At 60.3% G+C, this 26142-nt stretch overlaps 1 protein-coding gene across 9 annotated transcripts in view; it reads left to right on the forward strand.

The window, feature by feature from the left end:
- The first annotated feature begins 8329 nt into the window (after positions 1 to 8329).
- The window catches only part of BAIAP2 (BAR/IMD domain containing adaptor protein 2), a 39834-nt gene continuing 22021 nt past the window's right edge, over positions 8330 to 26142 (forward strand). For 6 of the 9 annotated variants that reach the window (XM_056505913.1, XM_056505916.1, XM_056505917.1 and 3 more), the window contains exons 1-3: positions 8330 to 8460; positions 15532 to 15607; positions 17303 to 17389. In XM_056505913.1, the coding sequence (XP_056361888.1) occupies positions 8389 to 8460; positions 15532 to 15607; positions 17303 to 17389 (235 nt within the window). In that variant the 5' untranslated portion in view covers positions 8330 to 8388. The remainder of the gene's footprint in view (positions 8461 to 15531; positions 15608 to 17302; positions 17390 to 26142) is intronic. The other 3 variants (XM_056505915.1, XM_056505919.1, XM_056505914.1) reach the window with 1 other exon arrangement.

Genomic DNA, 26142 nt, shown 5'->3' on the forward strand with positions numbered 1-26142 from the left:
GGTGTGACTGTCCCCGTTTGGGATGGGCACAGGGCCTGGGGACACCCCACGCTCGGGGTGAGGCCCCAGCTGGGATGTTCTGAGCCTCTGGCTGTGCTTGGCCAGCAGCTGCTCCCCTGCTACTCTGGGTTTGTGTCTCTGCTGCTGCTGGGCCCTGGGAAAGCAGCTGTGCTGAGTTTGGGGTGTTTCATCAGCACTGCCCGTGCCCCTGAGCTGTGGCAGTGGGGTGGGAGCCAGTCCTGCCAGGAGGCTGCACACAGAGCTCTTCCAGCTGTGTTTGACTTGGCCAGATGTTGAGTGAGAAGAGTGTGGAGGCAGCGCTGCTGGCTGTTAATTAAACCCTGGAGAACAGGAACAAACCTCAGGCTCCTGCCTTGGCTGCTGCCCCTGCTCCCTCCCTGGAGCCTCCAGCCCTGGCATGGCCCTGGCACAGCCCTGGCACTGCCCTGGCACTGCCCTGGCACAGCCCTGGCCCCTGTCCTGGAGCTCTGGAGAGGTTCTGGCCACTGGACATTGCTCAGGGCAAGCCTGCCGGGGCAGGGCCAGGCACAGCACGTGTGACAGTGACAGGGGATTCTGTCACTCCTCCTGATCTCTGTGCTGTTCCCAGCAGTTTGTGCAGTGTGGGGTCCCAGCCCCATGCAGGGGAGGGGGAACGAGGAGCTCTGCTGGGAGATGCTGCTGCCCATTCCCTCCTCCCCAAAACAGGGACAGTCCCTGTCCCATGGGGACACTGCCCCATCCCTTGGGATCTGCCCACACTGAACCTTCATCCAACACCCCAGGAGTGAGGGACGAGGCTGGGGGAGCAGGAATTCCAGCCAGCATATGCAAGCAGCAGTGCCTTTAAATAGACTCTCACTCCTGTTGTCCAGGAGGCAGCTGGGCACCAGCTGGGCACCAGCCCCGTTCCCTCACCCCCTGTGTGCCCACAGCTGGCTCAGGGCTGGTCTGGGGCACAGCCTGCAGCTGCCTCCCCTCCTCAGCAGCCTCTCCCCAGCTTTGAGGGACTTGTGTAACGGGAGGCAGTTTCTATGCCAACACAGCTGGATGGCAGCACTGCCAGGGAGGGGGGCTGCCAGCCCAGCCCCCAACAGCTGCACAGCCCCAAAACAGCTGCACAGCCCCCAACAGCTGCACAGCCCCAAACAGCTGCACAGCCCCAAACAGCTGCACAGCCCCCAAACAGCTGCACAGCCCCAAACAGCTGCACAGCCCCAAACACCTGCCCAGCCCCAAACACCTGCCCAGCCCCAAACAGCTGCACAGCCCCCAAACAGCTGCACAGCCCCAAAACACCTGCCCAGCCCCAAAACATCTGCACAGCCCCAAAACATCTGCACAGCCCCCAAACAGCTGCACAGCCCCCAACATCTGCACAGCCCCCAAACAGCTGCACAGCCCCCAACATCTGCACAGCCCCCAACAGCTGCACAGCCCCAAAACAGCTGCACAGCCCCCAAACAGCTGCCCAGCCCCAAACACCTGCCCAGCCCCAAAACACCTGCCCAGCCCCAAACATCTGCACAGCCCCCAACAGCTGCACAGCCCCCAACATCTGCACAGCCCCAAAACAGCTGCACAGCCCCCAAACAGCTGCACAGCCCCCAACATCTGCACAGCCCCAAAACAGCTGCACAGCCCCAACACCTGCACAGCCCCCAACAGCTGCACAGCCCCCAACAGCTGCACAGCCCCAACATCTGCACAGCCCCAAAACAGCTGCACAGCCCCCAAACACCAGCCCAGCCCCAAACACCAGCCCAGCCCCAAACAGCTGCACCCAACACTGCTGCACTCTGACACGCTGTCATGCTCCGCTGCCTCCCGTGTTTCCTGGAACACCCATGGAAAACAAGTCAGAGCTGGGAGCCCCAGAGGTGTCAGACCCCTGGGCCTCTCATCTGGGCCCTGCTGCTTTTTGGCACGAGGGCTCAGAGGCCCTGGGGGCTCTGCCTGTCCCCCCTCAGCTCCCAGCCCAGGGAATGAACTCACAGTGTCCCTTGTCCCCCACCCTCTCTGGCAAACACTCAGGACAAGGCACAGTTTGTGAGGATCTTTCATCTTCCTCCTCCTCCTCATCATCCACACCCTGAGCTTGCCCTGCCCTGTGTGGGAGTCCCAGGGGTGTTTCCCACACTTGAGGGCACTATTGGGGAGCTTGACCTCGCAGTGCCACCCCCCATCCCAGCTGCCCACTGGGACACACTGGGAACCAGCCACTGGCTCCTTCCCTTTCCCTCTTCCATATTTCAGTGCCCTGGTGTCACGCTGAGTCACCAGCAGAGCCACAGAAGAGGCTTTGGCGGGGAACAAGCCCAAGTTTCGATAGTTCAACTGTGGGGGAAAAAAAAAAAAAATCAGCGCAATTTCCTAATTAGAGCAGGGCTGGGAACAAAGCGGGTCTGTCCGAGCACGGCCGGGAATGTGACCTTTGCTGCTCCCGGTGCCAGACGGGAGCTGCCGGTGAGAGGTGGTGCTTGGCAGGGCTGGAACGCCTCAGCTCTGACGTGGGAGCCACAATTCCTGCTCCTGGGGACACAGGACCCATGGAGATGGGTGGAAGGGGCGCTGGGACTGGCATTTGTCCCCGTGTCACCGCTGCTGCTGCCCCAAACTGGCTGCCCTGCCCTGCCCTGCCCTGGAATGTGGCTCCTCCAGTCGTGGGTGTCCCCAGGGCCGGCGCTGCCCCGTGATGGGTGTCCCCAGCCTGTCCCCTGCCACTCGGGCAGCGCAGCAGAGCCATGCCAGGCTGCTGGGGCTGGGGGAGCCACAGCCCAGGGCTCTGGGATTAATTAGCGAGAGAGGAAACGAGCTGAGCCCAGTGCCAGGGCCGAGCTGAGCTCTGAGCCGGGAGCAGCCGTGCCCAGCAAGGCTGGAGATGCTGGGCAGGAGCTGGGTGGCCTTGGGGCTGGGACAGGGCAGGGGAATTTGGCACCATGTCCTTCAGGCCTTGTGCTGCTTCCCAGGAACTGGGCTGGGCCATCAGAAGTGGCCACGGGACGGGCAAACGTGCCCGGGGGGCTGTGGGGCTGTGACAGCCCAGGGCCAGCTGGAGGGACAGAAGGGGGACATGGGGAGCAGGTGGCAGCGAGACCTGATCCTGTCCCTTCTGTGACCGGCTGGTCCTTCCCAGGCAGGGCTGGGCAGGGATGAGACAGCCCCCAAAAGTGCCCAGAGCCCCCCAAGGTGCCCAGAGCCCCCAAAAGTGCCCAGAGCCCCCCAAAGTGCCGAGAGCCCCCCCAAAGTGCCCAGAGCCCCCAAAAGTGCCCAGAGCCCCCCAAAGAGCCCAGAGCCCCCCAAGGTGCCCAGAGCCCCCAAAAGTGCCCAGAGCCCCCCAAAGTGCCCAGAGCCCCCCAAGGTGCCCAGAGCCCCCAGCAGCACCTCGACTCTGCCCCAGACGCTTCCCCGAGCTCAGCAACGTGATGCAAAATCCCATCATACCAATTATGCAAATCGCATAAACTATTCCTGTTATTCCCAAGGATCCCCAGAGAGCTCCTTAGCGCTGTAATTCAGCATTACTCACTCGTGAAACGCGCTGGGGCAGCTGAGCAGGGACAGGGCAGCGAGGGGGACCCCAGAGCACCCAGCAGAGCTCGGGTTTGCTGTGGAGCCCCCAAGCCTGCCCAGCCCCAGGGCTGGCAGCACGGATGTGCCCGGCTGTCCCCAGGGTCCCTCCTGCCTCCCTCATCCCCACCCGGTGTCTGTCTCCATCTTCCCCGGCCCCACCGCAGCTCCGCATCCGCAGCGCTTTGTTCTCCCACCCACTCCTCGTTTCCTCCGTCATTCCGGCTCCTCCCTGTGCCTGCGCTCCCCGGGAGCCTCCCGGGACAGCCGGGGCTCCTGCAGCGAGCCCGGCCGCTGGCAGGGCCCGGGGGACACGGTGGGGACACGGGGGACACGCGGGACACGGGGCAGGGCTGTGCCCCAGCCGGAGCTCCAGGAGCGCTGCTGGCACCAGGAGTGTCCCAGACCCGCATCCCACGGCCAAGGATGTGGGGCTGCGAGCAGAGGGGTCCTGGGGTCCCTCTGGGACTGCCGGCAGTGTCCCCAGGGAGGACAGCCAGTCCCCAGCGCTCGCCGTGGGCAGGGCCAGAGGGACACGTGTGTCACATCAGGGGGCAGAGCTGTCCCCCAGTCCCTGCACTGCTGGAGCCTTGCCCAGAAGCTGCTTCCAACGGGATGAGGGAAACCCTGGGATGATGAGAGCTCAGGTTCTTTGTCGTGCCTCAGTTTCCCCCGTGGTGAAACATCCCTCCCCACTTTGTGAGTCCCACTGTCCCAGTGTGAGGCAGGAGCTGGGAACTGCTGGATGCAGCCCTGCAGTGAGGGCCTGGATTGTTCATCCTTGGCTAATCCCCAATAAAAGGCTTTGCTGGGTTTGCTGGAGGGATTTAATGCTGGGAGCTGCTGGCACACACAGGGGACATCTCCAAGCCAGGGACAGCTTCTAAATCCTGACCCCCTGATGATTCAGGGACCAGCTCCCACCAGCACCAATGGTGACAGAATCACGGAAGGGGCTGGGCTGGAAAGGACCTTAAAGCTCATGGGACATTCTGCTAGACCAGAGTGCTCCAAGCCCTGTCCAGCCTGGCCTGGAACATTTCCAGGGATGGGGCAGCCACAGCTTCTCTGGGAAATCTGTGCCAGGGGCTCCCCACCCTCACAGAGAGGGATTTATTCCCAATATTTAACCTAAACCTACTCACTGTCAGTCCCAGGCACCTCCTGGAATCCTGGTGAGCGACGGCTGCACTGCAAAGGGGAGGCTGAGGCTGAGTTTGGGAGGATGCTCCAAGACCTGGGTTCTGGTGTGGGGTTTGCTGGCCAGCTCCTTAATGAGGCACTCAGAAGGAAGTGGGGGGACAGCCTGGGACTGAGGAGGGGCCTCCCAAGAAGGGCAGGTGTCAGAATTGAGTGAGGTGCTCAGGGAAAACACATCCTGTGCTCACGAGGGGTTGGTTTGGCTCAAACCCACCTGGGCGATTCCCCAGTGACCCCCAGATGTCAGAAAAATCACGTTTAGATTATTTTAGAAATGAAAACTTCCTGACAGAGCACGGGGAGCTCGCAGTGATGTCAGGGCTCTGATGGAGGAGCCATCTGCCCGGCCCACACGACAGGGAATCTCATTAACACTCGGGTCCACACCTGCCCCCGGCCCAGCAGGGCACCAGGGCTGGGTGGGCTCAGCCTGACCCTTCAGCACACCCTGAAAAGGAGGAGCAGGGAGCCAGGGGCTGCCAGAGAGCCAGCAGGACTGAGTGGGAGATGGAGATGATGGAGATGGAGGCGGCTTCTTCAGCCTGGTGCAGTTCCCTGCCTGCTCTGTCCTGCTCTGGCAGTGCCAGGAGAACCCAGTGACCACCTGGAACAACTGGGATTGGATCTTCCCAGGGAAACTCTGAGCATTTTCTCAGGGACTGTGACAAAAACCAGCACTGGTGCCATGATGGGCCCTCTGCTCCCTCCTCTCTGTGCTGTCCCGTGACACACCCCACTCCAAGGCACCGGGAATTCCAGCACACCTTGATTTCTGCTCTTTCCATGTGACCGGAGAGTTCCCGAGTCGCTGAGCATGTGGCAGCTCTCGGTGCCCTCGCAGTGCCTGCGTCCCTGCCTGGCAGCACCTCCCTCCCTGTCCCTCCCTGTCCCTCCCCGGCAGCCCCCGCAGCCACTGGGGCGGAATTTCGGGAGCAGGGAGAGTGTCCCCAGGGAGTGTCCCCAGGGAGTGCCCCAAGCTGGGAGCAGGGAGGGGCTGCTGGCCCGAACTGTCCCTCGGTGCAGCTGCTGCCACTGCTCCTGCCATCACTGCCCTCGGCTGGCACTGCCCTCGGTTGTCCCTGTCCCGCCGCCGCTGCCCTGGGTTTGTCCCTGCCCTGGGTTTGTCCCTGTCCCCCCTTGTCCCTGTCCCGTCCCCGCTCCCCGTCCCTGCGCCGGGCGCGTGACCTGGCCGGGAGCTCTGGAGCGATGCCACGCTGCTAATTAAGAAGGAACCTAATGAAACTTTCGAAAATAGCACAATTTCCTCCCCACACCTGCAGCCGAGCGGGGTGGATTACATAAGTTATTGTTGCCACAGCAACCCGGCTCCGCCCGGGGCTGGAGGTGGCCGGTGCCGCGGGTGCCGCTGCGGCGTCCCCGGGGTGGCTCCGCCCGGGCCGGGGCTGTGCCGGAGCCGGGGCTGTGCCGGAGCCGGGGCTGTGCCGGCTCGTCCCGCCGCTGCTCCCAGCCTGGCACGGAGCATCCCCGCGCTGCCCCCGCACCGGAGGGTCCCGCCTCGCCGAGGGCACACGGAGCAGGATCGGGGTAGCCCACGGCAGCCCTGGCACCATGGTTACCCTGGGCACGCTCCAGCTGCCGCCGAGCCCCGGGGAGTGAATCACCCTGACAAAAAGGCAGCGAGCGGCAACCAGGGGGGAAAGAAAAATAAAAAAAATAAAAGGCAATCAAAGGAAATGCTACGGCACGAGGCAGCGGCAGGTTTTTCCTGCTGAGAATTCCCGGGGTGCTGCGGGAGGCGGCGGCGCTCCCGGCCGAGGGCAGCCCCGAGGTGGGGACGTGGCGAGGGCCAGGGACAAGGATAATTCGCTGCACGTGGCTCTGACTGCGGGGAAATGAACTCCCCTGGCTGCTTCCAGCCATGGAGCCGCTCTGGGAGCAGGGAGATGGGAGGGAGGGAGGTTTTCAGCACTCAGATTGCAGGGGATAAGGAGAAGGAGAGCACGGGGAGAAAGTGGAGCGGCTGTCTGCGAGCAGGCCTAGATGGAAGAGATTCTCTGAGGGCCGTCCCAAAAGGCCTCTTTTATTATCAGAAATTACAAATCCTTTTATCTTCCTCACCAGAGGAACAGCTTGTTTGAATTGCTGGGCTGTCACACTGGAATTAGATGCAAGAACCCCCCACATCCATGACGTAGCGAAGAACTTACATAACGTAACTAAAAATAAGGTGATGGAGATGCAGAGAGAGGCACTCTACTCCTGGATGCTCAATCCTGAATCCACTGATGCTGGAAAAGCAGCCAGGTGCTGGTGTCTGGCTGAGGGAGAGGCATCCCTGTGGTCTGGCCACGTGGGATGGAGAGGGAAAGTGGCACTGGGGTGTCCCAGCATTTCCCTGGGAACACCTCCAGGACTGTCCTGTTCCCCTGGTCCCACAGCTGCTCCCCTTCCTCAGCCCCAGCGGGAAAGGGTTAACTGGTCACACCAGGCACATGAGAAAAATCCTTCTCAGGGGTTGTAAATTCTTTGCTGTGCTCTGGAGTGTGGAAGCCCTGAGGCAGAAGAAAAATGGGACCCCAATGCAGCCAGAGGGAGCAGCTGCTGGTGGTGCTCTCCTTGCCGGGGCTGGGAGGGAGAGCGGGAACAGCAACGGGAGGTTTGGGACCGAGGTATCGACCTGGGCTCCTTGTTCTCGGAATTGATGGATGTGATGGAAAATAACACCCTCAGCTGCTTAAGTGCTTCACTGCCTCTCACAGCAGAGAGGAGGGAGAGGAAGGCTTGGTCGGGCTCCATTTAACTACAGCTCTGGAGCACAGCGAGGCAGGACACAGGCACGGGCCGCTGGCCCCAGGGCAGGGGCTGCTCCTCGTGTCCCTCAGGACAGGGTGACAGTCACTGCCGTTGGCCCGAGGGATGGGAAGGACAGGGATGCACGGCTGGGATGTCCCACAGGGACCTGAGAGCCAGGAGGTCTGGCAGAAGCGTCCCGTGGGAATCCTGGTTCCCCTGGCTGGCCAGGGACAGCCTGGGGACAGCGAGGTGGCCGGCAGGGCTGGCAGGGCTGGTCACCCTCGGGCCGAGCATCCCTTGGGTGGGTGATGGCTCATCCCACCTCTGCTCCCCGGCCCCCTGGGCAATGTGCACCCTCTTTAACACCACATAAACCACAGGTTGCTCTTCCTTATCCAACTGCTCCTCACCCATCCCCACTGCCCAGCGGGGGTACAGCGGGGGCTGGAGGATGGGGCAGCTCAGGGATGTGGGGCACGGCGAGAGCTTCGGGATGGGGTAAATTTGGGGGATAATGCGGGGTTGGGGGCTATGGGGTGAGGTACGGCAGGAGTGTGGGATGGGAACGGGGTGGAGGAGGGACATGGAATGCGAAGGGCTGTGGAATGGGGAATGGGCACGGGATGGGGCACGGCGGGCACGGCGGGCACAGCGCGGCGCATCCCTCCCGTTACCGCCAGCCCCGCGCCGGGCGGCTCCTCCCCGCGGGGCGGTGCGGGGCTGGCAGGGACGGATCGGGGCGGATCGGGGCGGGCACGGCCCCGGGAGCTGATAAAAGGCCCCGCGGCCGCCGCTCCGCGCTGTCCCCGCGCTGTCCCCGCGGCCGCTCCGCCCGCCCCGCCCGCCGCTCCCGCACCGCCGCCCATGGTGCTGCCCGGCCCGGCCGGCATGGCCCGCTCCGAGGAGGTGCACCGCCTCACCGAGAATGTCTACAAGGTGGGTCCGCAACAGGTGCCCGGCGCCGCGTCTCGCCCTTTTCCTGCTCTCCGAGTTTATTTTCATTGTCGGGTTTCCCCTCCCCGGGACGCGCGGGGGCCGAGCGGGCGCGGGTGGAGGCGGCGTCGGGGCCGCTCCCGGGATGTGCCCACGGCCAGCGCCGGGCGAGGGCACCCCCGGCACCCTCGGCCTTCCCCGGCACCCCCGAGCCTTCCCCGGCCCCGGAGCCGCGTGGGGATCCCGGTCCCGGCGTGGGCAGCGCTGTCCCCGCATCACCCCGGAGCGGGGCCGCCGCCACTCGCTGCTCTGCCACGAGCCAGAGCCTTCCCCATCCCCTGGAGTTCGGGAATCTCTCCGGTTTTCCTTTCTGCTCTGCTCCCGGTGTCCTGAGAAAATGCAACAATTTCTGTGGTTTAATTTCCCCCCCGAAGGAAGCGGTTTCTGCTCTGCTGGGTCTTGAGACCAGGACTAATGAAACTGCTGTAGCCTAACGTGTAACGCAGGATGTCGTTTGTTAAACTGGGAAGCTTGCACGATTTCCTGTGATTTAAGGGCTTGGATTGAGTTACCTGGGAGCGCAGAGCAGGAAAAAAAAAAAAAAAAAAAAAAAAAAAGGAATGTAGTACAAAAAGTACCGAGGCAGGGAAGTTCTGAAGTCTTGGTTTTGGAGATTCTGGTGTGTAACAGCTGTTCAGGCAGGGCTGTGGCACCCGAAATCTTGGCTGCTCTGAATCTTGGTGACATTTTGCTGTGGTCTCTGGGGCTCCCTGGCACCCTGCCAGGCTGCTCCTGCCACCGTGCGGGCTGCCCTTGGTCTGGGGCAGAGCTGGCACCGAGGGTGTTGCCAGTGTTTGTGCAGTGGCACTGCCGGGGACAGGGCTGGGAGCAGCCCCAGCGGTGACTCAGTTGTTGTTTGAGGTGTGTAGTCCTGGAAGCACGGGGCTAATGACAGGTTTGGGGGGCAGGTCAGCACCTCCCCGGGCACGGCCCGCAGCGAGTGCAGGGCACTCGGTGCCGTCCCAGCACGTGTGCTGGACTGGGGCCATCCCCCAAAAACGAGGGGCCAGTGCTGGCCCAGCCGTTCCCTGGCTGGAACCGGAGCAGAGCCCTCGGCCCAGAGCTCCATCAGAGGGGGCACGGGGTGCCTTGGCCCCGACAGCCACAGATGGGCTTGGGAGGAGCCCCCAGGTGTCCAACAGTCACTGAACACCTCAGCTCCTCGGGAGCTGCCCGGCGAGCAGCCAGGTGCAGGGAATGAGGAGATGGAACTGGTGAAAATCCGATGGGCTCACCCAAAATCAGAGTCTGGGAGCTGGAGGAGGATGCTCCTGGCTCTGGTTGTGCTCCCTTGGTGAGCAGAGGCTCCTTGAAGCCAGCACTGCTTTTCTTGGCCTCTGGAGATGTTTGGTGTGTGGTGCCTGCGAGAACCTGGCGTGTCCCTGTTCCCTGGAGGACTTTGGCCACCCTGAGCCCGGTGGGACAGCTGGGGCTCGGGGACTGGGCTCCTCTGGATCTCCTTAGCTTTGGAGGCTCTGAATCCAAAACCAGTCCCAGTGCTTCAATCCCATTACCCAGGTGTTATTTTTTGGCCTGTGCAGGAGCCTGAGCTCTGCCGAGGGCAGGAGGGGACGATGCCGGTGACCCGTGGGAGCGCAGGGCGGGTCGCTGACCCTCCTTTGCTGCTCCCGGGGCGGGTTTGGCAGCAGCTCCCGGTGCCGGGCAGCGCTCCGGCTCTCCCGAGGCGTTCTGCTCGGGGAGCCCATTGTCATGGTTTTCCAGCAGCAGCAGCGCTCACCCTCGGAGTGACTGTGCTAATGAGCTGGTGGAGGAGCTGTCAGCCGCCCCCGAGCCGATGCTGCCACTACAGGCAGCTGCCTACACACGGGGAGTAATTACAGAGGAGACGGAGGCTGCTGGCACCTCCCGCCAACGTAACCCCACCTTTGCTGCTGCTGATTCACGGCAGGACCCCGGGCCGGGCTCTGGGCTTGGGCAGCTCCTCTGCCCCCTCCCGCTCATCCCCTGCTCCCGATTGTCTTTTTGCAGAAAGCAGGGACTGGCAATTCTTCCTTCCCCCGAAGACAGCTCTGTCTCCTCCTGCCAGATGAGATTATTGCCGTTTGCAGCCCAACCTCCATTTCATTTTAAAGCCATTTTTTGTGCAGAAGATGGGTTTGCAGTGCTGTGTGAGTAGAGGAGCTCTTTGCCTAACAACACCCCGAGCTCGAAGCCTGGATTGTGGTGCAGGAAGGTGGACAGAATTCCCGAGGCTCCTTTGCTCCCCATCAGCTGTAATCCATTTATTGTAGTGTCACAGCCTCTCCTCACATCCAGGTCCAGGATTCCAGGCCTAGAGGGATGGGAGCAATCCCTCCTCAGGTGGTTCAGGAAGGAAACTGAGGCTGCTTTGGCAGAGGAGGAAGGAGCCAGCCTGTGGCACCCCAAATTCCGTGCCCCATGCTCCCTGCAGCCCAGCCCGGGGGCTCTGGGGGTGCCAGGATGGTGGCACTGCTCCCACCCCAGGCTGCCCGGTGGGCTCTGGGCTGGGAATGCTGCTCCACGCCCTTGGACCCCGGGAGAGCATCCCTGGCGGTGGGAGCTGCAGACACGGGGATCCCGAGGCGCTCAGAGCAGCTCCTGCCTCTGCAGGGTGTCCCCGGAGCTCTGCCTCCCTCCGTGCCTGCTCTGCTGCTCCTGGTTAAGGTTTCAGCGCTGCTGCTCGAGTTGCAGGGCAGGGCTGGGGGCAGAGCTGCAGCTCCTCTGGGGCTGAGCCCTGGGGAGGGGCTGGGACCCTTCTGGCTGCTCAGGGCGGGTCCCAGCCCTGGGGGCTTGGGGAGGCCCTGCCTTGCAGGGATGGGCACTGCTGGGTGTTCCTGTGCCCCGTGCGCATCCTCAGCCCAGCTCTCTTCAAACCCACACCCCGCTACAAAGATGTCCAGAGCTCTTACCCTGAGATTTGGGTCCCCTCTTCCTCTGGCATGACAGGCAGGAGAAACTAAATACCTTTAGATAGGGGCTGGTTTTTTTTCCCTGATTTTACCAGCTGGGCTCCTTCTTGACAGAAACTTGGCTCTTGAAACCCCCAGGGCTGCTCCTGATGGTGCTGGGCAGGACAAGCTGTGATGGAGGAGGCAGCTCTGGGCTTTGCTGGGCATTAAATATTGATAGCAAAATGATGAAGGTGCTCCTGGAGCAGGGCTGACCCATTTAGACACAAAACTTCCTTTGAGCTGAGCAGTTTCTGCAGCGTGGCAGTGGCAGGAGAATCCCCTGGTGTCCATGGTCCCCCAGGGAAGCCGTGGCTGGGCCAGGTCCCTGTGCAGAGTCAGTCCTGCAGGGAGCCACAAAATCCCTGAGAAGGTTGGAAAAGCCCTCTGAGACCAGCCAAGCCCCCAGCACTGCCAAGGCCACTAAGCCCAGGTGCCACATCTGTGTGGTTTTTGAGCCAGGGATGTGCTGGGAGCGTTGCCCTTCAGCTGCTGAGCAGGACTTGCCTGAGCCACGTCCACTTCCAGCTTGAGTGGGACCTAAACTTGGGATTTAGGAGCTGGACTTCCATGATCCTTGCTCATGGAACTGGGCTCCTTCCAGTTTTTGGGATATTTTATTCTTTTCCATGATTCTAAACTTTTCCTTATGGGATTGGGGCATCCTGGCTGTAGCTGGAGTGTGCTCAGAGGGGAGAGAGAAAAGGGACTTGTTTCTGCTGCCTCTTCCCCCAGCAAAGGGAGCAGGGCTGTGTCCTGGAGACCTTGTGCTTTGCATTAGTTTCATTTTTGGCAGCTGAATAAAGCCGTGCCAGTCCCGGGGAGCTGAGTGGCATTACCCAGGGAATTCAGCACAGTGGAACAAAGCAAAGCCCTTTCAACCCTGCCAGGCTGCCAGGTTTTGTGTCTGTGTTTTTCTGAACTCTGCCCAGGCAGCCCATGGAAGGCAAACAACTTGTGGGTGCTGCTGAGGGGGCACAATCTGGGGAGAATGAGATTTGCTTTCATTGCCAGGATGTCACTGAATATTTGCTTTGCTGTTGGTGTCCTGCAGACCTGGATTCACCTGTGCTGTGGGGGCAGCCCTGCCAAGCCCCTCATCCCTGATGTGTTTCCAGGGGAGCAGCTCCAGCACATCCCTGGCTGTGAGGGTGATGCTGTTGAGCCATCCCATGGCACAGTTCTGTTCATTTCCCATTTCTCCGTGGCTCTCACCTGGAGGGGGGTGTGAAGGCTCTGGAGTCACCTTCCCTTCCCACCCTGGGAGTGAGAGGAAGGCTTGGAAAAGGCTATTTTTATCTCTGGGGTGAGGAGCCCTTTTCCCTGCTCTCATCCTGCCAGGCTGTTTTTGTTGGAGGCTCCAGACAATGTTTTAAAAACATTCACTTTCAGCAAACTTCCTCCTGGGGGTTGGTGAATTTTATTTGGCCAGCACAGAGTCACCTTCCTGCTCCTTCAGCCACTCCATGAGACCCTCTGGGGGCTTTTATCTCTTTATTTGTTGTTTTAAAACGTGTCTTGTGCATCAGTGGGGAGCAGGACCTGCCCTGAGCAGTGCCAGGGCTGGGCTGTGCTTTGATTCCCTCTGGTTTGGGCAAGGTGTGCTGGATTTTGGATGGTGCTTTGTCTGGGGATCCTGTTCCACCATTAATTCCCTGGGTTTGGTGCTCAGGACGATGTGTTTACACGGGCACTGCTGAGAAAATCACACTATTTACATATCCCTGTGCACATCCACGTACACAAACACTGCTCTCAACCTGCAGACCGCCCAGAAAATCTCCTCCCTGCAGAAATCCTGCCAACATTTCTGCTGTTAAATGCTGTTGAGCCTGAGTGCTCAGGCTGGGCTGCAGCTGGGGGTCTGCCAGACGTGGGGACGTGTCTGTGCCCCTGTCCCTGCTGTGGGCACTGAGCCCAACCAGAGCTGCTCTCTGGGACAGGTTTTGGGCTGGAGCTCAGTGTGATGTGGGCAGGATGGAGCAATCCTCACCGCTGCTAATTAACTCCTGTGCAAGTGTCTCCTGCACCTTGGAGAACACCTGGCTTGTTGCTACAGGTCCATTCTCTCCTTCCAGGCTGAGCACATCCACCAGACTGCTCTGAGCTGCCCAGAACACCTTCAGGGGCCCTGCCTTGTTGGCCTGCAGCTCTAATTAGCAGGGAGCTCCTCATTAGCCTCGTCAATCATCTTCTGCCCTTTGCAGTGTTCCTGGTGCTGTGGGGACCTGGGAGCTGCTGGGGACAGGGCTGGGGACCCTGCAGCCATCCCCAGGCTGCTGCTGCTGCAGGGGCTGACAGGATTTCTGCTGAAATGCCAGCCCTGGGCTGATGGCACCCCTCTGACGGGTGCCCCACACAAAATCCTGCCCCGAGGAGCCCAAGCAGGGCTGCTGGAGCCAGGAGGGCTCTGCCTGAGCCCTGCACAGTGTGGAGAAAATTCAGCTGCCAACCTCCAGGAGCGGGCAGCAGGACCTGGGATAAAAATGCCTCAGGCAGAAAATGAGCTTTATAGTGTTGGGGCAGCCTCAGATGAGGTGACAGATGCTTAATCAGCTTATTCCCTCTAAGTGTCTGCCTGTCTTCCCTCCTGCCTGGGTGAGGCTCTGCCACAGCCTGGGGGTGCAGAGCCCCCGTTCCCAGCAGGGATCCCCCCCAGTGCATCCCCCCAGTGCATCCCCCCAGTGCATCCCCAGTGCATCCCCAGTGCATCCCCCAGTGCATCCCCGTGCATCCCCAGTGCATCCCCCCAGTGCATCCCCCCAGTGCATCCCCCCAGTGCATCCCCCCAGTGCATCCCCAGTGCATCCCCAGTTCATCCCCAGTTCATCCCCAGTTCATCCCCAGTGCATCCCCCAGTGCATCCCCAGTTCATCCCCAGTTCATCCCCAGTTCATCCCCAGTGCATCCCCCAGTGCATCCCCCAGTTCATCCCCAGTGCATCCCCGTGCATCCCCCAGTGCATCCCCAGTTCATCCCCAGTTCATCCCCAGTGCATCCTCAGTGCATCCCCCCAGTGCATCCCCCAGTGCATCCCCCAGTGCATCGCCCCAGTGCATCCCCCCAGTGCATCCCCAGTGCATCCCCAGTGCATCCCCAGTGCATCCCCAGTGCATCCCCAGTGCATCCCCCAGTGCATCCCCAGTGCACCCCCCAGTGCATCCCCCAGTTCATCCCCAGTGCATCCCCCAGTGCATCCCCCAGTGCATCCCCCCAGTGCATCCCGTGCATCCCCAGTGCATCCCCAGTGCATCCCCAGTGCATCCCCCAGTGCATCCCCAGTGCATCCCCAGTACATCCCCAGTGCATCCCCCCTCAGGCACATCCAGGCTCTGAGCTCCCTGTTCTGGGGGCGCCTTGGGAGTCCCAGGTGGGGCAGGGAGCAGCTCAGGGGATCCGAGGGTGCCCAGGAGGGGATGGAGGCTGTGCCTGCCCCAGGGTGGGATCAGTGTTGGGGTGAGGGCCCTCCAGGGGGCTGTGGCTGCACAAAGAGCCCTTCTCCTCCTCCCTGATCCGGTTATTGCTGCCCCCACCTTGTCCGAGGCCTGGGGCAGGGCAGGAGGGGCTCAGGCTGTTCAGCCTCCCCTCTGGGCAGGTGGGCAGTGCCCCCGGGGCTGGGGCAGCCAGGTGTGGCTCGGGGGTGCTGGGGTCTGCTCTGCCTCACCCTGGCTGCACATCTGGGGCTCTGCTCTGCCTCACCCTGGCTGCACATCTGGAATTCTGCTCAGCCCTTCCTGCCTGTCCCTGCTGGGCTGGGCTGGGCTGGGAGCTCACCATCCCCAGCTCTGGGGCTGCTGCTGCCCCAGACAGACACTTGCATTGTCATTTTGGTGATTTTTGCCACAGCTGGTAATTTTCTGGCTGGGGCACTCACTTTCCCTTCCTGGGGAAGTGTCTGGTGCTGGGGCACAGCTGAGCCCCCCAAACCCAGCTTGTTCCTCCTCAGTGAAGCTGCAGCATGAGGGAGGATCCTGGGGCTGGGAGGATTTTTTTGCTTTTTTGTGCTTGTCAGGACAGGGTTGAGCATGGAGCTGTTCACTTCCCACCACCCCTGCTAATCCCAACCCTCTTCTCTTCCCTTTAGACCATCATGGAGCAGTTCAACCCCAGCCTCAGGAATTTCATTTCTATGGGGAAGACCTATGAAAAAGCCTTAGCAAGTAAGTGACCCTGGGGCTGCCAGGGAGGGGGGAAAGCTGGAAAACCTTTGTTTTTTGCATGAAATCGTTGGGGTTTTGTTGAAAAGTTCCTTGTTCCCATGGGGAAGGAACTGGGAGGAAGGTTCTTGGTCCACTTGGGATGAGCAAGGCTGTGGATGTGGGAGGGATTCCAGGGAGAAAAATGCTGGGAGGCAGCAGGGAAACAAAGCACATCTCCAAACAGTTCATCTTCAAATGTTTGTTTAAAATATGGAGAATTGAGGTTTTCAGCTTTGTTTAAAGAGGTGTTTATGAAATGTTTAAATTGCCCAGAAGAATGAAGAGAAGGGAAAAGCCTTGGCAGCTCTTGATTGGGAATGCAGGACCCTATTGGGAGCCATTAGGGAGGTGCAGATTTAAGTGATCAAAAGGAAGTTAGGAATTGATTAAACCCCAAAATGGACTATTTTTTAAACTGGCTTTGTGCACTGCCTGGGCCTCCCTCAGCTGGGTTTTTAAGGAGGTTTAAGCTTGGCTCAACCCAGAGCTGTGTTTTTCCAGGCAGGGCTCTGCTCCCTTCAGAGCTGCACGTGTCTCCTGGATTTTATTTTGGAATAATCCCAGTGCAAATGCCCGTGGGGGAGAGTCTGTCATCATCCTCAGCCAGCAGGGAAACCCTTTGGTGTCTCCTGCCCTGCAGTGCTGGGGTTGGGACCAGCCTTGGGAGGGATGGCTGCTCCTGCCCTGCCTGCAGCACCTTCTCTTCCCCACGAGCCAAGGGCTGTTCCCATGAGGGATTTTGATCCCTCCCCCTGTTCCCAGGTCCCTGGACACAGCGTCCTGCCAGCTGGGCACTGGTTTGAACTGGGATTTAATGGCTCACCCAGCCGTGCTGGCAGTGCCCAGGGGCTGCGGACTCTGATCCCAGGGAATCACAGAAATTCCTGGGAATGCCAGCACACTGGGGTCCTGGTTTGGGGGTGCTTTTCCCTGCTGAGAAGGGGGAGGGTCTGACAAGAGCTGCTTGCCCTTGGGACTGTGTTTTTCATTTATTCTTCTGAAATACCCTCCAGGTAACTCAGCTGTGGTTACCTGGCAGGTGGGTCTGTGTGTCCCATGCCACCCCCCGTGGCACTGGGGGTTACCAGGGTGATCTCTGGCTTTGTGCTCTTCCCACATCCCTGCTGTGGAGCTGAGGATCTTCCTGTAATTCTGAGCTTGGCTCATCCTTCCCCCCAGACCCCGAGCTGGGGCAGCTGGGGGAGCACAGAGAGCAGCAGGCAGAGCAGAGGCAGCGTTGGAAGGCTGGAGCTGGGGCTGTACAGCGTGTTCTGTGATTAGAGGAAACCCCCTGCTTATCTGATTAGAGTCAAGTGTGTAGCTGGAATGTCAACAAACAAGGCTGAGCTATAATGAAAGTCTGTGATATTCAATTATTCCGCAGTGATTTCTCTGAGCAGCATTAGCAGCCTGATGCTTGCACTGCAATGAAAGCCACCACAGTCCTGCACGTACCTTTTTTAATCCTAAATTACCCTGTAATCTCTCTGCTCCAGCTTTCTGTGCTCGTTTTTCCTCTGTTTGCTGTGTGCTCCCTCCCCTGGGGTTAAGCCCTTTGAGGTAATGCCTCTTTTAGTGTCCAGCATCTCCTCAGTGCCCCAGGACTCCCAACAGCATGGAGGAGAACATCACCTCCATTTTTTTGGTGCTTTTTAGGCATGACATATGCAGCAAAAGGGTACTTTGATGCTCTGGTGAAGATGGGAGAGCTGGCCAGTGAAAGCCAAGGATCCAAGGAATTGGGTAAGTCCCCAGTTTGCTGCTCAGTGGAATTGCAGATTGCCAGCCCAGGAGTGAAGCAGAGCTTTGGTGCTGCTGGGGAGAGCGAGCTCAGTGTGGGGCTGCTCCTGCCTTGTCTCTGTGCCTCTGGATTTCCTTGGAAAGCCCCTGGTACTCTCAGAGTGTTTTTGGAGAGCAGCTTTGTGCTGGTTTTTGCTCACTTGGCAAAGGAGGAGCAGCAGATTTCGGCCAGGAGCTGGGGCTGAGCTGCTGGGGCTCTGGAGGGGAAGGGGAGAGGGGGATGTGGGCAGGGGCTGTGCTGGGGGCACCCTGAGCTCTGCCCTGTGCCCACTGCCCAGGGCTGCTGCTTGCCCAGCCCATGGCAGAGTCACGAGCTGTGCCTCTGCCTCCTCCCCTTTCTCACACTCACATTTCCCCAGCAAATCCTCTGGGGGCTGCTTTGCCTGTGTCCCTGCTGCCAGGCATCCCCTGTGCCCCCTCCTCACAGCTGTGGTTCCAGGTGTCTCCCCCAGTTCTCCCCATGGTTCAGGTGTGTCCCCCAGTTCCCCCCATGGTTCAGGTGTGTCCCCAGTTCCCCCCATGGTTTGAGGTGTCTCCCCCAGCTCCCCCCATGGTTTGAGGTGTCTCCCCCAGCTCCCCCCATGGTTCCAGGTGTCTCCCCAGTTCCCCCCATGGTTCCAGGTGTCTGTCCCAGTTCCCCCCATGGTTCCAGGTGTCTCCCCCAGCTCCCCCCATGGTTCCAGGTGTCTCCCCCAGTTCCCCCCATGGTTCCAGGTGTCTCCCCCAGTTCCCCCCATGGTTCCAGGTGTCTCCCCCAGCTCCCCCTGGGATGCTGCTCCTTGTTAAGGCTCCCATGGACTGAGAAGGGGCTGGGTCTCGTGTCTGTGCAGTCCCAGGTGAACCCCTCCTCCTCCTCCTCCTCCTCCTCCTCCCCTCCCTCCTCCCCCTCCCTGCCTCAGCACCATGGCAAAGTGCTCATTAAAGCGTCTCTCCGGGCAGGCAATTACCGGGAGGTTGAGCTGAAAGGGCTCTGAGGGCTGGAGGAGCCGGGGCAGCCCCTGGGCTGGTGTCAGACCCCGCTCCCCCAGCCCTGCTGCTGCCTCAGACTGTGCTGGGAAAGCACTAAAGTGTCTATGGAAACCGAGTCGTGGATTAAAGCTGCCTGGAGCAATCTGCTTGTGTTTAATAAATAAAACAAAGAGCCCTGTGTGCTGCAGAGCCTGCAGGAGCTGCCTCGGCCTCTCTGGGGCTGGGGGCACCCAGCTCTGCCTGCTGCAGGGGAGTTCTGGGGCAGAGGGGCAGGAGCTGGGGACCCCCACCCTGCTGGCTCTTCAGAGCAGCTCCAGGTTTGCTCTCACTTCAAACCTGGATTTTGGGGTCTTCTGCTCCTGGTTCCCACCACAGGACAGGGGTTTGGTGTCCTTGGTGCCGTCTCCCCGTGTGTGGCTCGGGTGTTCCTGGGTTTCAGATGTTTCCAAATCACTGCTCCTGCTGTGGACACATCCAGGGAGGCTCCTGGCAGCTCAGCCTCCTGCTCTGCTGATATTTGCTGTGGCAGCTGCTCCAGGCAGGAGAAAGTTGAGATAAAATTTCTGGCAGCAGCTCAGTGGAGCTGATACCAGCTGGGGCACGGCCCCCTCCCAGCAGCAGTGTAAACAGGGGCTGGGAAAGGCTCTGGTCAGGGCTGAGCTCGCCTGAGGTGCAGCTTTTCCTGGGAACACCTTTGCCTTATCAGTCCCTGGGCTGGGAATGCTGGTAGTGCCAGAAAGGGGCTCTGGGTTATTTCAGAGCATCCCAGCCTGGTTTGGGCTGGAAGGGACCTTAAAGCCCATCCAGGGCAGGGACACCTTCCAGCATCCCAGGGAGCTCCCAGCCTGTCCAGCCTGGCCTTGGGCACTCCCAGGGATGAGGAGTTCATTTTAGAACGGTAAACAGGAATTCTCTCACTGCTGCTTCCATTGATGTTGTGCCCCCCCAGCTCCCTCCCTGAGTGGGATTTTCTTCCATGGTTTTATATTGAAAACTGCTTCAAGGTGTCAGCCAAGGCCACAGGATTGCAGCTCACCTTCCCAGCCTCCATGGACAAAAATCTGAGATAACAGTTCTCCCTCCAGGCCCCCTCACCTCACCTGGGAGCTGTCCTGGTGTCCCAGCCCCATCCCAGTGATGCCAGCAGTGCTGCAGGTTTGTCTGGTGGCACTCAGGGTCTGCAGCTCTGCTCTGGCCTCAGCCCCTGGGCTGCTTAGCACTGTGCATTTTCCTGAATTCCCCATCAGATTTTGGGAGCTGTGTGTAGACAGGATAATCCCGTGTGGGAATGGAGAGGTGGCCACAATAACAGCAGTCATGCTGGGGCTCTAATCGGCTCTGGGGCTGAGTTCTCAGTGCTGGGGCCTGTCTGAGCCCCAGGGCTGCACTTTGGGCTGTGCAGAGCAGGGTTTGGGCTGTTCCTGAGCCACTGGTGCCCCCAGCAGCAGCAGGGTTTGCTCTGGGCTAGCCAGGCCCTGGAATTTGGGATCAGGGCTGTGCCCTGAGAGGCTCCTGGGCTGCTCTTCACCTCTTGGTGGTTGTGACAGCGGCTTTAGGGAGGAGGAGCTGCTGTGAGCAGCCTGTGTGTGCCCAGGGAAGGTTTGTAGCCCCTTCCAGGAAGCTCCAGCCTCATGCTCGAGTCCTCAGGTGACTTTGGCCCCAGCCCAGCTCCTGCCTCCATCCCTTGGATGCTGCTCAAGACGTTTCTTTTGTCCTCCTTGAAATCCAGGCCGTGGCAAAGTCATGGAAAGAGGTTTTCTGCTCCTGCTGAGCAGAGCTGGAGGTTTGGGATGCTGGGGCTGAGCAGCCCCAGGGCTGGATCCAGGTGGTCCCTTGCTGAGTGTCACCCTGCTGGGGTGACACAGGGCACACAGGCAGGAATTACTGAGCCACTGCTGGGCTGAGAGGAGCCCCTGGCACATCGTGGCTTTGTGTTCCCGCAGTGGAATGGGGAAGTGGCACCTTCCTGGCCTGCATGAGATTTTTGCAGCTCATCCAGCTCCACCCCTGCCGTGGGCAGGGACACTTTCCACCCTCCCAGCTTGCTCCAAGCTCTGATCCTGGGCACTTCCAGGGATCCAGGGGCTTTCCCCTGCAGCTCTGCTGGTTCAGACTCTTTGTCTGCAGCAGATCCTCGGGAGCAGGGGTTAATCTGTTAATTGGATTGGTGCTTGTTTCGGGTAGATGCTTCCTGGAGGTGCAGATATAGATCCCACAGTGCCAGAGGTCACCCTGGAGCCCCAGGGGCTGCTGTGGTTTGGGACCAGCAGAGCTGCTGGTGTCCACTGGAACTACCCAGAGCAGGGGCCAGGCTGGCACAGAACCCCAGGAAACATTTCCCTGTGATTTGTGGAGTGTCCCTGCTGTGGAGGTGAGCTCCTGGCTGGGAGCCGAGGTCGGTCTGGCCATCCTTTAAATTTGGGCTTAACGGTGCACTTAACACCTTGAGGGTGACAGCTTTGTGCTGGGGAAGGAAGGGAGCTGCAGGAGCACAGGACAATCCTCTCTAGGACGGGGTGCTCCTGCTGCCCCACCCCTGGCTCCTGTGCTGGCTGTGTGCTGCTGCAGGGCTGCAAAGGAGCATCTGTGAGCACCTGTGGCCTGCCTGGGGCTCCCAGCGAGTGGCAGATGTGTGCAATGTCTGGGTTTCACCTTCAGCTTCCAGGATTCCCACCTGCTGTGTGCCCCGGCACTGGGCACATCCTGCAGGGATGCTCCCTCCTTTTTGGGGGGATGGAGGGGTGCTGTGAGCATCCTTGGGCTGCTTTCTGCCAGCCAGCAACACTGGGGGGCTGGGCAGGTTTGAGGAGGGGTTTTGGGGGGCTGGACAGGTTTGAGGAGGGGGTTTGGGGGGAGTTGGCAGGTTTGAGGAGGGGGTTTGGGGGGCTTGGCAGGTTTGAGGAGGGTTTTTGGCTGGGTGTGTGCCCAGCTCCAGCTCCTGGAGGTGTTTGCTCCCCCTCTGGAGCTGCTGCAGGGATGGGATCGTGTGGGGCCAGGCTGGGCAGTGTGAGCGTGTGGAATTAACCAGTGCCACCAGTACAGCTCTGCCACAGCACTGGGGACTCACTGGGCTCTGGATCCTGGGGGGCTGGGGGGCACAGAACATCCCAGGCTCTGCTGTTTTCCTGCTGAAAGGTCCATGGCAGCTGCCCAGCCAGGCTGGGCTGCCTTGGGAAGCTTCTGCTCTTCCCTTTACCCGGGCTGTTAATAACCGAGAGAAAAACGCCTCGGGCTGTGCCAGGCGGGGCTGGAGCAGCGCTGATGAGTTATCAGCACATCACCCATCCTCTGGGGCTGGCAGAAGTGAAACCCGTGTGGAGAGAGAGAGGAAAGGGATGAGTCAGCGGGGAGAAGCTGATTGTTTCCCCACACTCGTCTCCTTCCCACTGCACACGGATGGTCCCAGCTGCCACAGGGAGCAGCAGCACCCACGGAGCCAGAGGGGGCTGGAGGGGTCCCTGTGCTGCTCTGTGAGCCTGGGGCAGGTTGGGACCACTCGGGATCACTGAGCCCCCCCTTAAACTGAGCCCCCTTAAACTGTGCCTCCATTAAACTGAGCCCCCATTAAACTGTGCCCTCCATTAAACTGAGCCCCCCTTAAACTGAGCCCCCATTAAACTGTGCCTCCATTAAACTGTGCTCTCCATTAAACTGAGCCCCCCTTAAATGGAGCCCCCCATTAAACTGAGCCCCCATTGAACTGAGCCCCTCATTAAACTGAGCCCCCCCTTAAACTGAGCCCCCCTTAAACTGAGCCCCCCTTAAAGTGTGCCTCCATTAAACTGTGCCCTCCATTAAACTGAGCCCCCCTTAAATGGAGCCCCCCATTGAACTGAGCCCCTCATTAAACTGAGCCCCCCTTAAACTGAGCCCCCATTAAACTGTGTCCTCCATTAAACTGAGCCCCCCTTAAACTGAGCCCCCATTAAACTGTGCCCTCCATTAAACTGAGCCCCCCTTAAACTGTGCCTCCACTGAACTGAGCCCCCATTTAACTGAACCCCCCATTAAACTGAGCCCCCAAATTTGGCTGCATCACATCTTGAGCAGCCAGTTGTTTGTGGGCAGGGTTATTGCTGGCTGGTTTTTAGGGGATGTGCCCAAGTCCTGAGGCACAGCTGGGGCAGGGAGATGGCCACTGGCCACTGGCCACCACCTTGTCCTGCTGCCCTTGCAGCCCTGCACAGTTCAGAGTTCTGTCTGAGCAATCTCGGTTAATGCACAGTTGGTATTTTCCTTAGAAACGGCCCACATCCTGTTTTAGAGGGGGGGTAAAAAAATAACCTTGAGTCTGTCAAGTGCAAAGCCAGGCCTGGAGAGCTGGGCTCCTGCTTCAGCTCGGGAGGGGCAGCGGGTGCCAGCAGCAGGGAGGGGTGTGGAACAACCTGTTCGGCTGTGCGGGCTGGGTGTGGAAGGGACAGGACAGCAGCTGCTGCAGCTCCCTGGCAGGGCGAGGCTGTGAGTCAGCGGGGAGGAGGGAGCCCCGCGCTCCTGCGGGCTCTGGGTGTAGCGCTGGGTGTAGCTGGGTGTAGCGCTGGGTGTAGCTCTGTGTGCAGCTCTGGCTGTAGCGCTGGGTGTAGCGCTGGGTGTAGCGCTGGGTGTAGCTGGGTGTAGCGCTGGGTGTAGCTCTGGGTGTAGCGCTGGGTGTAGCTGGGTGTATCTGGGTGTAGCGCTGGGTGTAGCTCTGGGTGTAGCTGGGTGTAGCGCTGGGTGTAGCTCTGGGTGTAGCGCTGGGTGTATCTGGGTGTAGCGCTGGGTGTAGCTCTGGGTGTAGCTCTGGGTGTAGCTCTGGGTGCAGCGCTGGGTGTAGCTCTGGGTGTAGCTCTGGGTGTATCTGGGTGCAGCTCTGTGTGTAGCTCTGTGTGTAGCTCTGTGTGTAGCTCTGGGTGCAGCTCTGTGTGTAGCTCTGGCTGTAGCTCTGTGTATAGCTCTGGCTGTAGCTCTGGCTGTAGCTCTGGGTGTAGCTCTGGGTGTAGCTCTGTGTGTAGCTCTGGGTGCAGCTCTGGCTGTAGCTCTGGGTGTAGCTCTGGGTGTAGCTCCGGGTGCAGCTCCGGGTGTAGCTCCGGGTGCAGCTCTGTGTGTAGCTCTGGCTGTAGCTCTGGCTGTAGCTCTGGCTGTAGCTCTGTGTGCAGCTCTGTGTGTAGCTCTGTGTGTAGCTCTGTGTGTAGCGCTGGCTGTAGCTCTGTGTGCAGCTCTGTGTGCAGCTCTGGGTGTAGCTCTGTGTGTAGCTCTGGGTGTATCTGGGTGCAGCTCTGTGTGTAGCGCTGGCTGTAGCTCTGGGTGCAGCTCTGGCTGTAGCTCTGGGTGCAGCTCTGGGTGTAGCTCTGGCTGTAGCTCTGGCTGTAGCTCTGGCTGTAGCTCTGGGTGTAGCTCTGGCTGTAGCTCTGGGTGCAGCTCTGGGTGTAGCTCTGGGTGTAGCTCTGTGTGTAGCTCTGGCTGTAGCTCTGGCTGTAGCTCTGGCTGTAGCTCTGTGTGCAGCTCTGTGTGTAGCTCTGGGTGTAGCTCTGGGTGTAGCTCTGGCTGTAGCTCTGGGTGCAGCTCTGGGTGTAGCTCTGGGTGTAGCTCTGGCTGTAGCTCTGGGTGTAGCTCTGGGTGTAGCTCTGGGTGTAGCTCTGTGTGTAGCTCTGGCTGTAGCTCTGGGTGTAGCTCTGGGTGTAGCTCTGTGTGCAGCTCTGGGTGCAGCTCTGTGTGTAGCTCTGGGTGCAGCTCTGGCTGTAGCTCTGGGTGCAGCTCTGGGTGCAGCTCTGTGTGTAGCTCTGTGTGTAGCTCTGGGTGTAGCTCTGGGTGCAGCTCTGTGTGTAGCTCTGGCTGTAGCTCTGGGTGTAGCTCTGGGTGTAGCTCTGGGTGCAGCTCCGGGTGTAGCTGGGATGCTTCACCCGGGGCTCCTTCACCTGCAGGATGTGTGTTTTGGCTCACACAGTGACCTGAGCTCCTGTCCTGCTGCACACTGCGAGTTCAGGTGTTTTATTTACGAATTCCTCTGTGGGTGGCTGTGCTGCTGCCAGGGCGTGTGCCCTGTGCCTCACCCCAGCCCTGCCACCCAGCTCCGGGGGTGCTCCCCCAAATTTCACCCTGAACCCCTGGCACAGTGCCACTCATTCTTTCCAAGTCCAATTTTGGATTGTTTGGGCTTTCCAGCTGCCCTGGTATCCCTCAGCCAGAGTTTAACTTCATCCCTGGGCTGGGTTTGGGGTGATGCCTGTCAGCCCCACATGGGCTGTAGGTTTTTTTGTGAAGCAGGACTGGGGTGCCCTGTGGGAATTCACACCCTGCTGCTGCTGTTGGGGGATTTGCCTCCAATGCTGCTGCCCATGAGGCTTGCAGTGGTGGTGGTGGGAGCCTGGAGCTGGGAGGGGCTGTGCAGGAAGCTGAGGAGGCTCTGGGCAGGCGTCCAGCTGCCTTCCTGCCACCCCGTGGGGCTGGGCTGGGGGACAGCAGATCCCCTGGCCAGGCTGGGACACAGCCAGCCTGTGCTGTGGGAAAGGCTCTGCCCTGCTGCCTTTGATGTGGGGCTGGAGCTGAGGGGGTGGCAGTGCAGGAGAAAGCTGAACCCAAAAGATGGATATCAGTGCTGAGAGTGCACCAGGAGCCACCCTGGCTGCTGGGAACCAGCCAGCTCCCGGGGAGAGGAGCGTGCAGGGCCCTCTGTCCCACCCAGGGCTGGCTCTGGGGACAGGGATGTCATTTCTGGGTGCCCCAGTCCCTGTCCAGCCCCACACCAGCGTTCCCAGGATTTCCACCCCAGCCAAACGGGAAGGGAGAGGGGCAGGGGGTGTGTGAGCTTTGGGAGCAATGACATTGATCCCCTGACAAAGCACCTGGTGTGAGGCCAGGGCCTCCCTGCAGGGGGAACTGAGGCACTCCCCACCATTGAGCCGTGGCAGCCCGGGCAGGAGCTGCTTCCTGGCACTGCTGGGCTGGTGGCCCTGGCCGGGCTGTCCCTGCCCAGGTGTGACACTGCAGACCTGTGTGCTGGCCAGCTGGGAGGCTCAGCCCCTGGAGAGCAGCCTGGGGGGAATGTGGGCCTGTCCTTTGCTCCCCTCTGCCTTGCTGGGACACCCTGGGCACTGCTGCCCTCCCAGGGGGCACAGAGGGACGCTGGCCCTGCCACCTGCCTGTGCTCTGGCACTGCAGCACAGGGGCTGCTCCTGCCAAGGACTCGGTTTTGTGTTTGCAGACACAGTGTCTGGTGCAAAGTACGGATTGCTGCAGCCAGGAGGGCACAGCAGTGTTGAGGCAGGTTGCTCCTGGTCAGCTGGGGGTGTTGACACTCTGCTGGCACGTGGTCCATGTGCCCAGGGACATGGGGGACAGGCTGGGAAGGGGAGAGGGTCCCACCCCTTCCCTTGCCCCAGTGAGATCATGGCTTTCATTTCCAAACAGCTCCACAGAGGCTGGGAGCCTCTTGGGAGGCTAAAACCTGCCATGCTGGAAGGAAAAGCTTCCAGAGTCAGCCCTGGAAAGAGCTGACAGAGCTGGGCTGCCCCACGCTTGCTCTGATCCAGAGACAGGGCTCTCAGTGCTGGCTCTGCTCCTGGAAGATGCTCCTGTGTGAGTCTGGCTCCAGCCACAGCTCCTGCTGAGCCAGGACACAGCCCTTCCTCCAGGAGCAGCCCTGGGTGTGGGGCTGCAGTCCTGCACTGGCAAAGAAGAATGAGAGGAAGTGGCAGAGCAGAGCTGGGATTCCTTGGCTGTGCTGGGGATCCCAGGGCCCAGCCCCAGCCCTG

Source organism: Oenanthe melanoleuca, chromosome 18, assembly GCF_029582105.1.
Source record: "Oenanthe melanoleuca isolate GR-GAL-2019-014 chromosome 18, OMel1.0, whole genome shotgun sequence".
Taxonomy (NCBI): Eukaryota; Metazoa; Chordata; class Aves; order Passeriformes; family Muscicapidae; genus Oenanthe; species Oenanthe melanoleuca.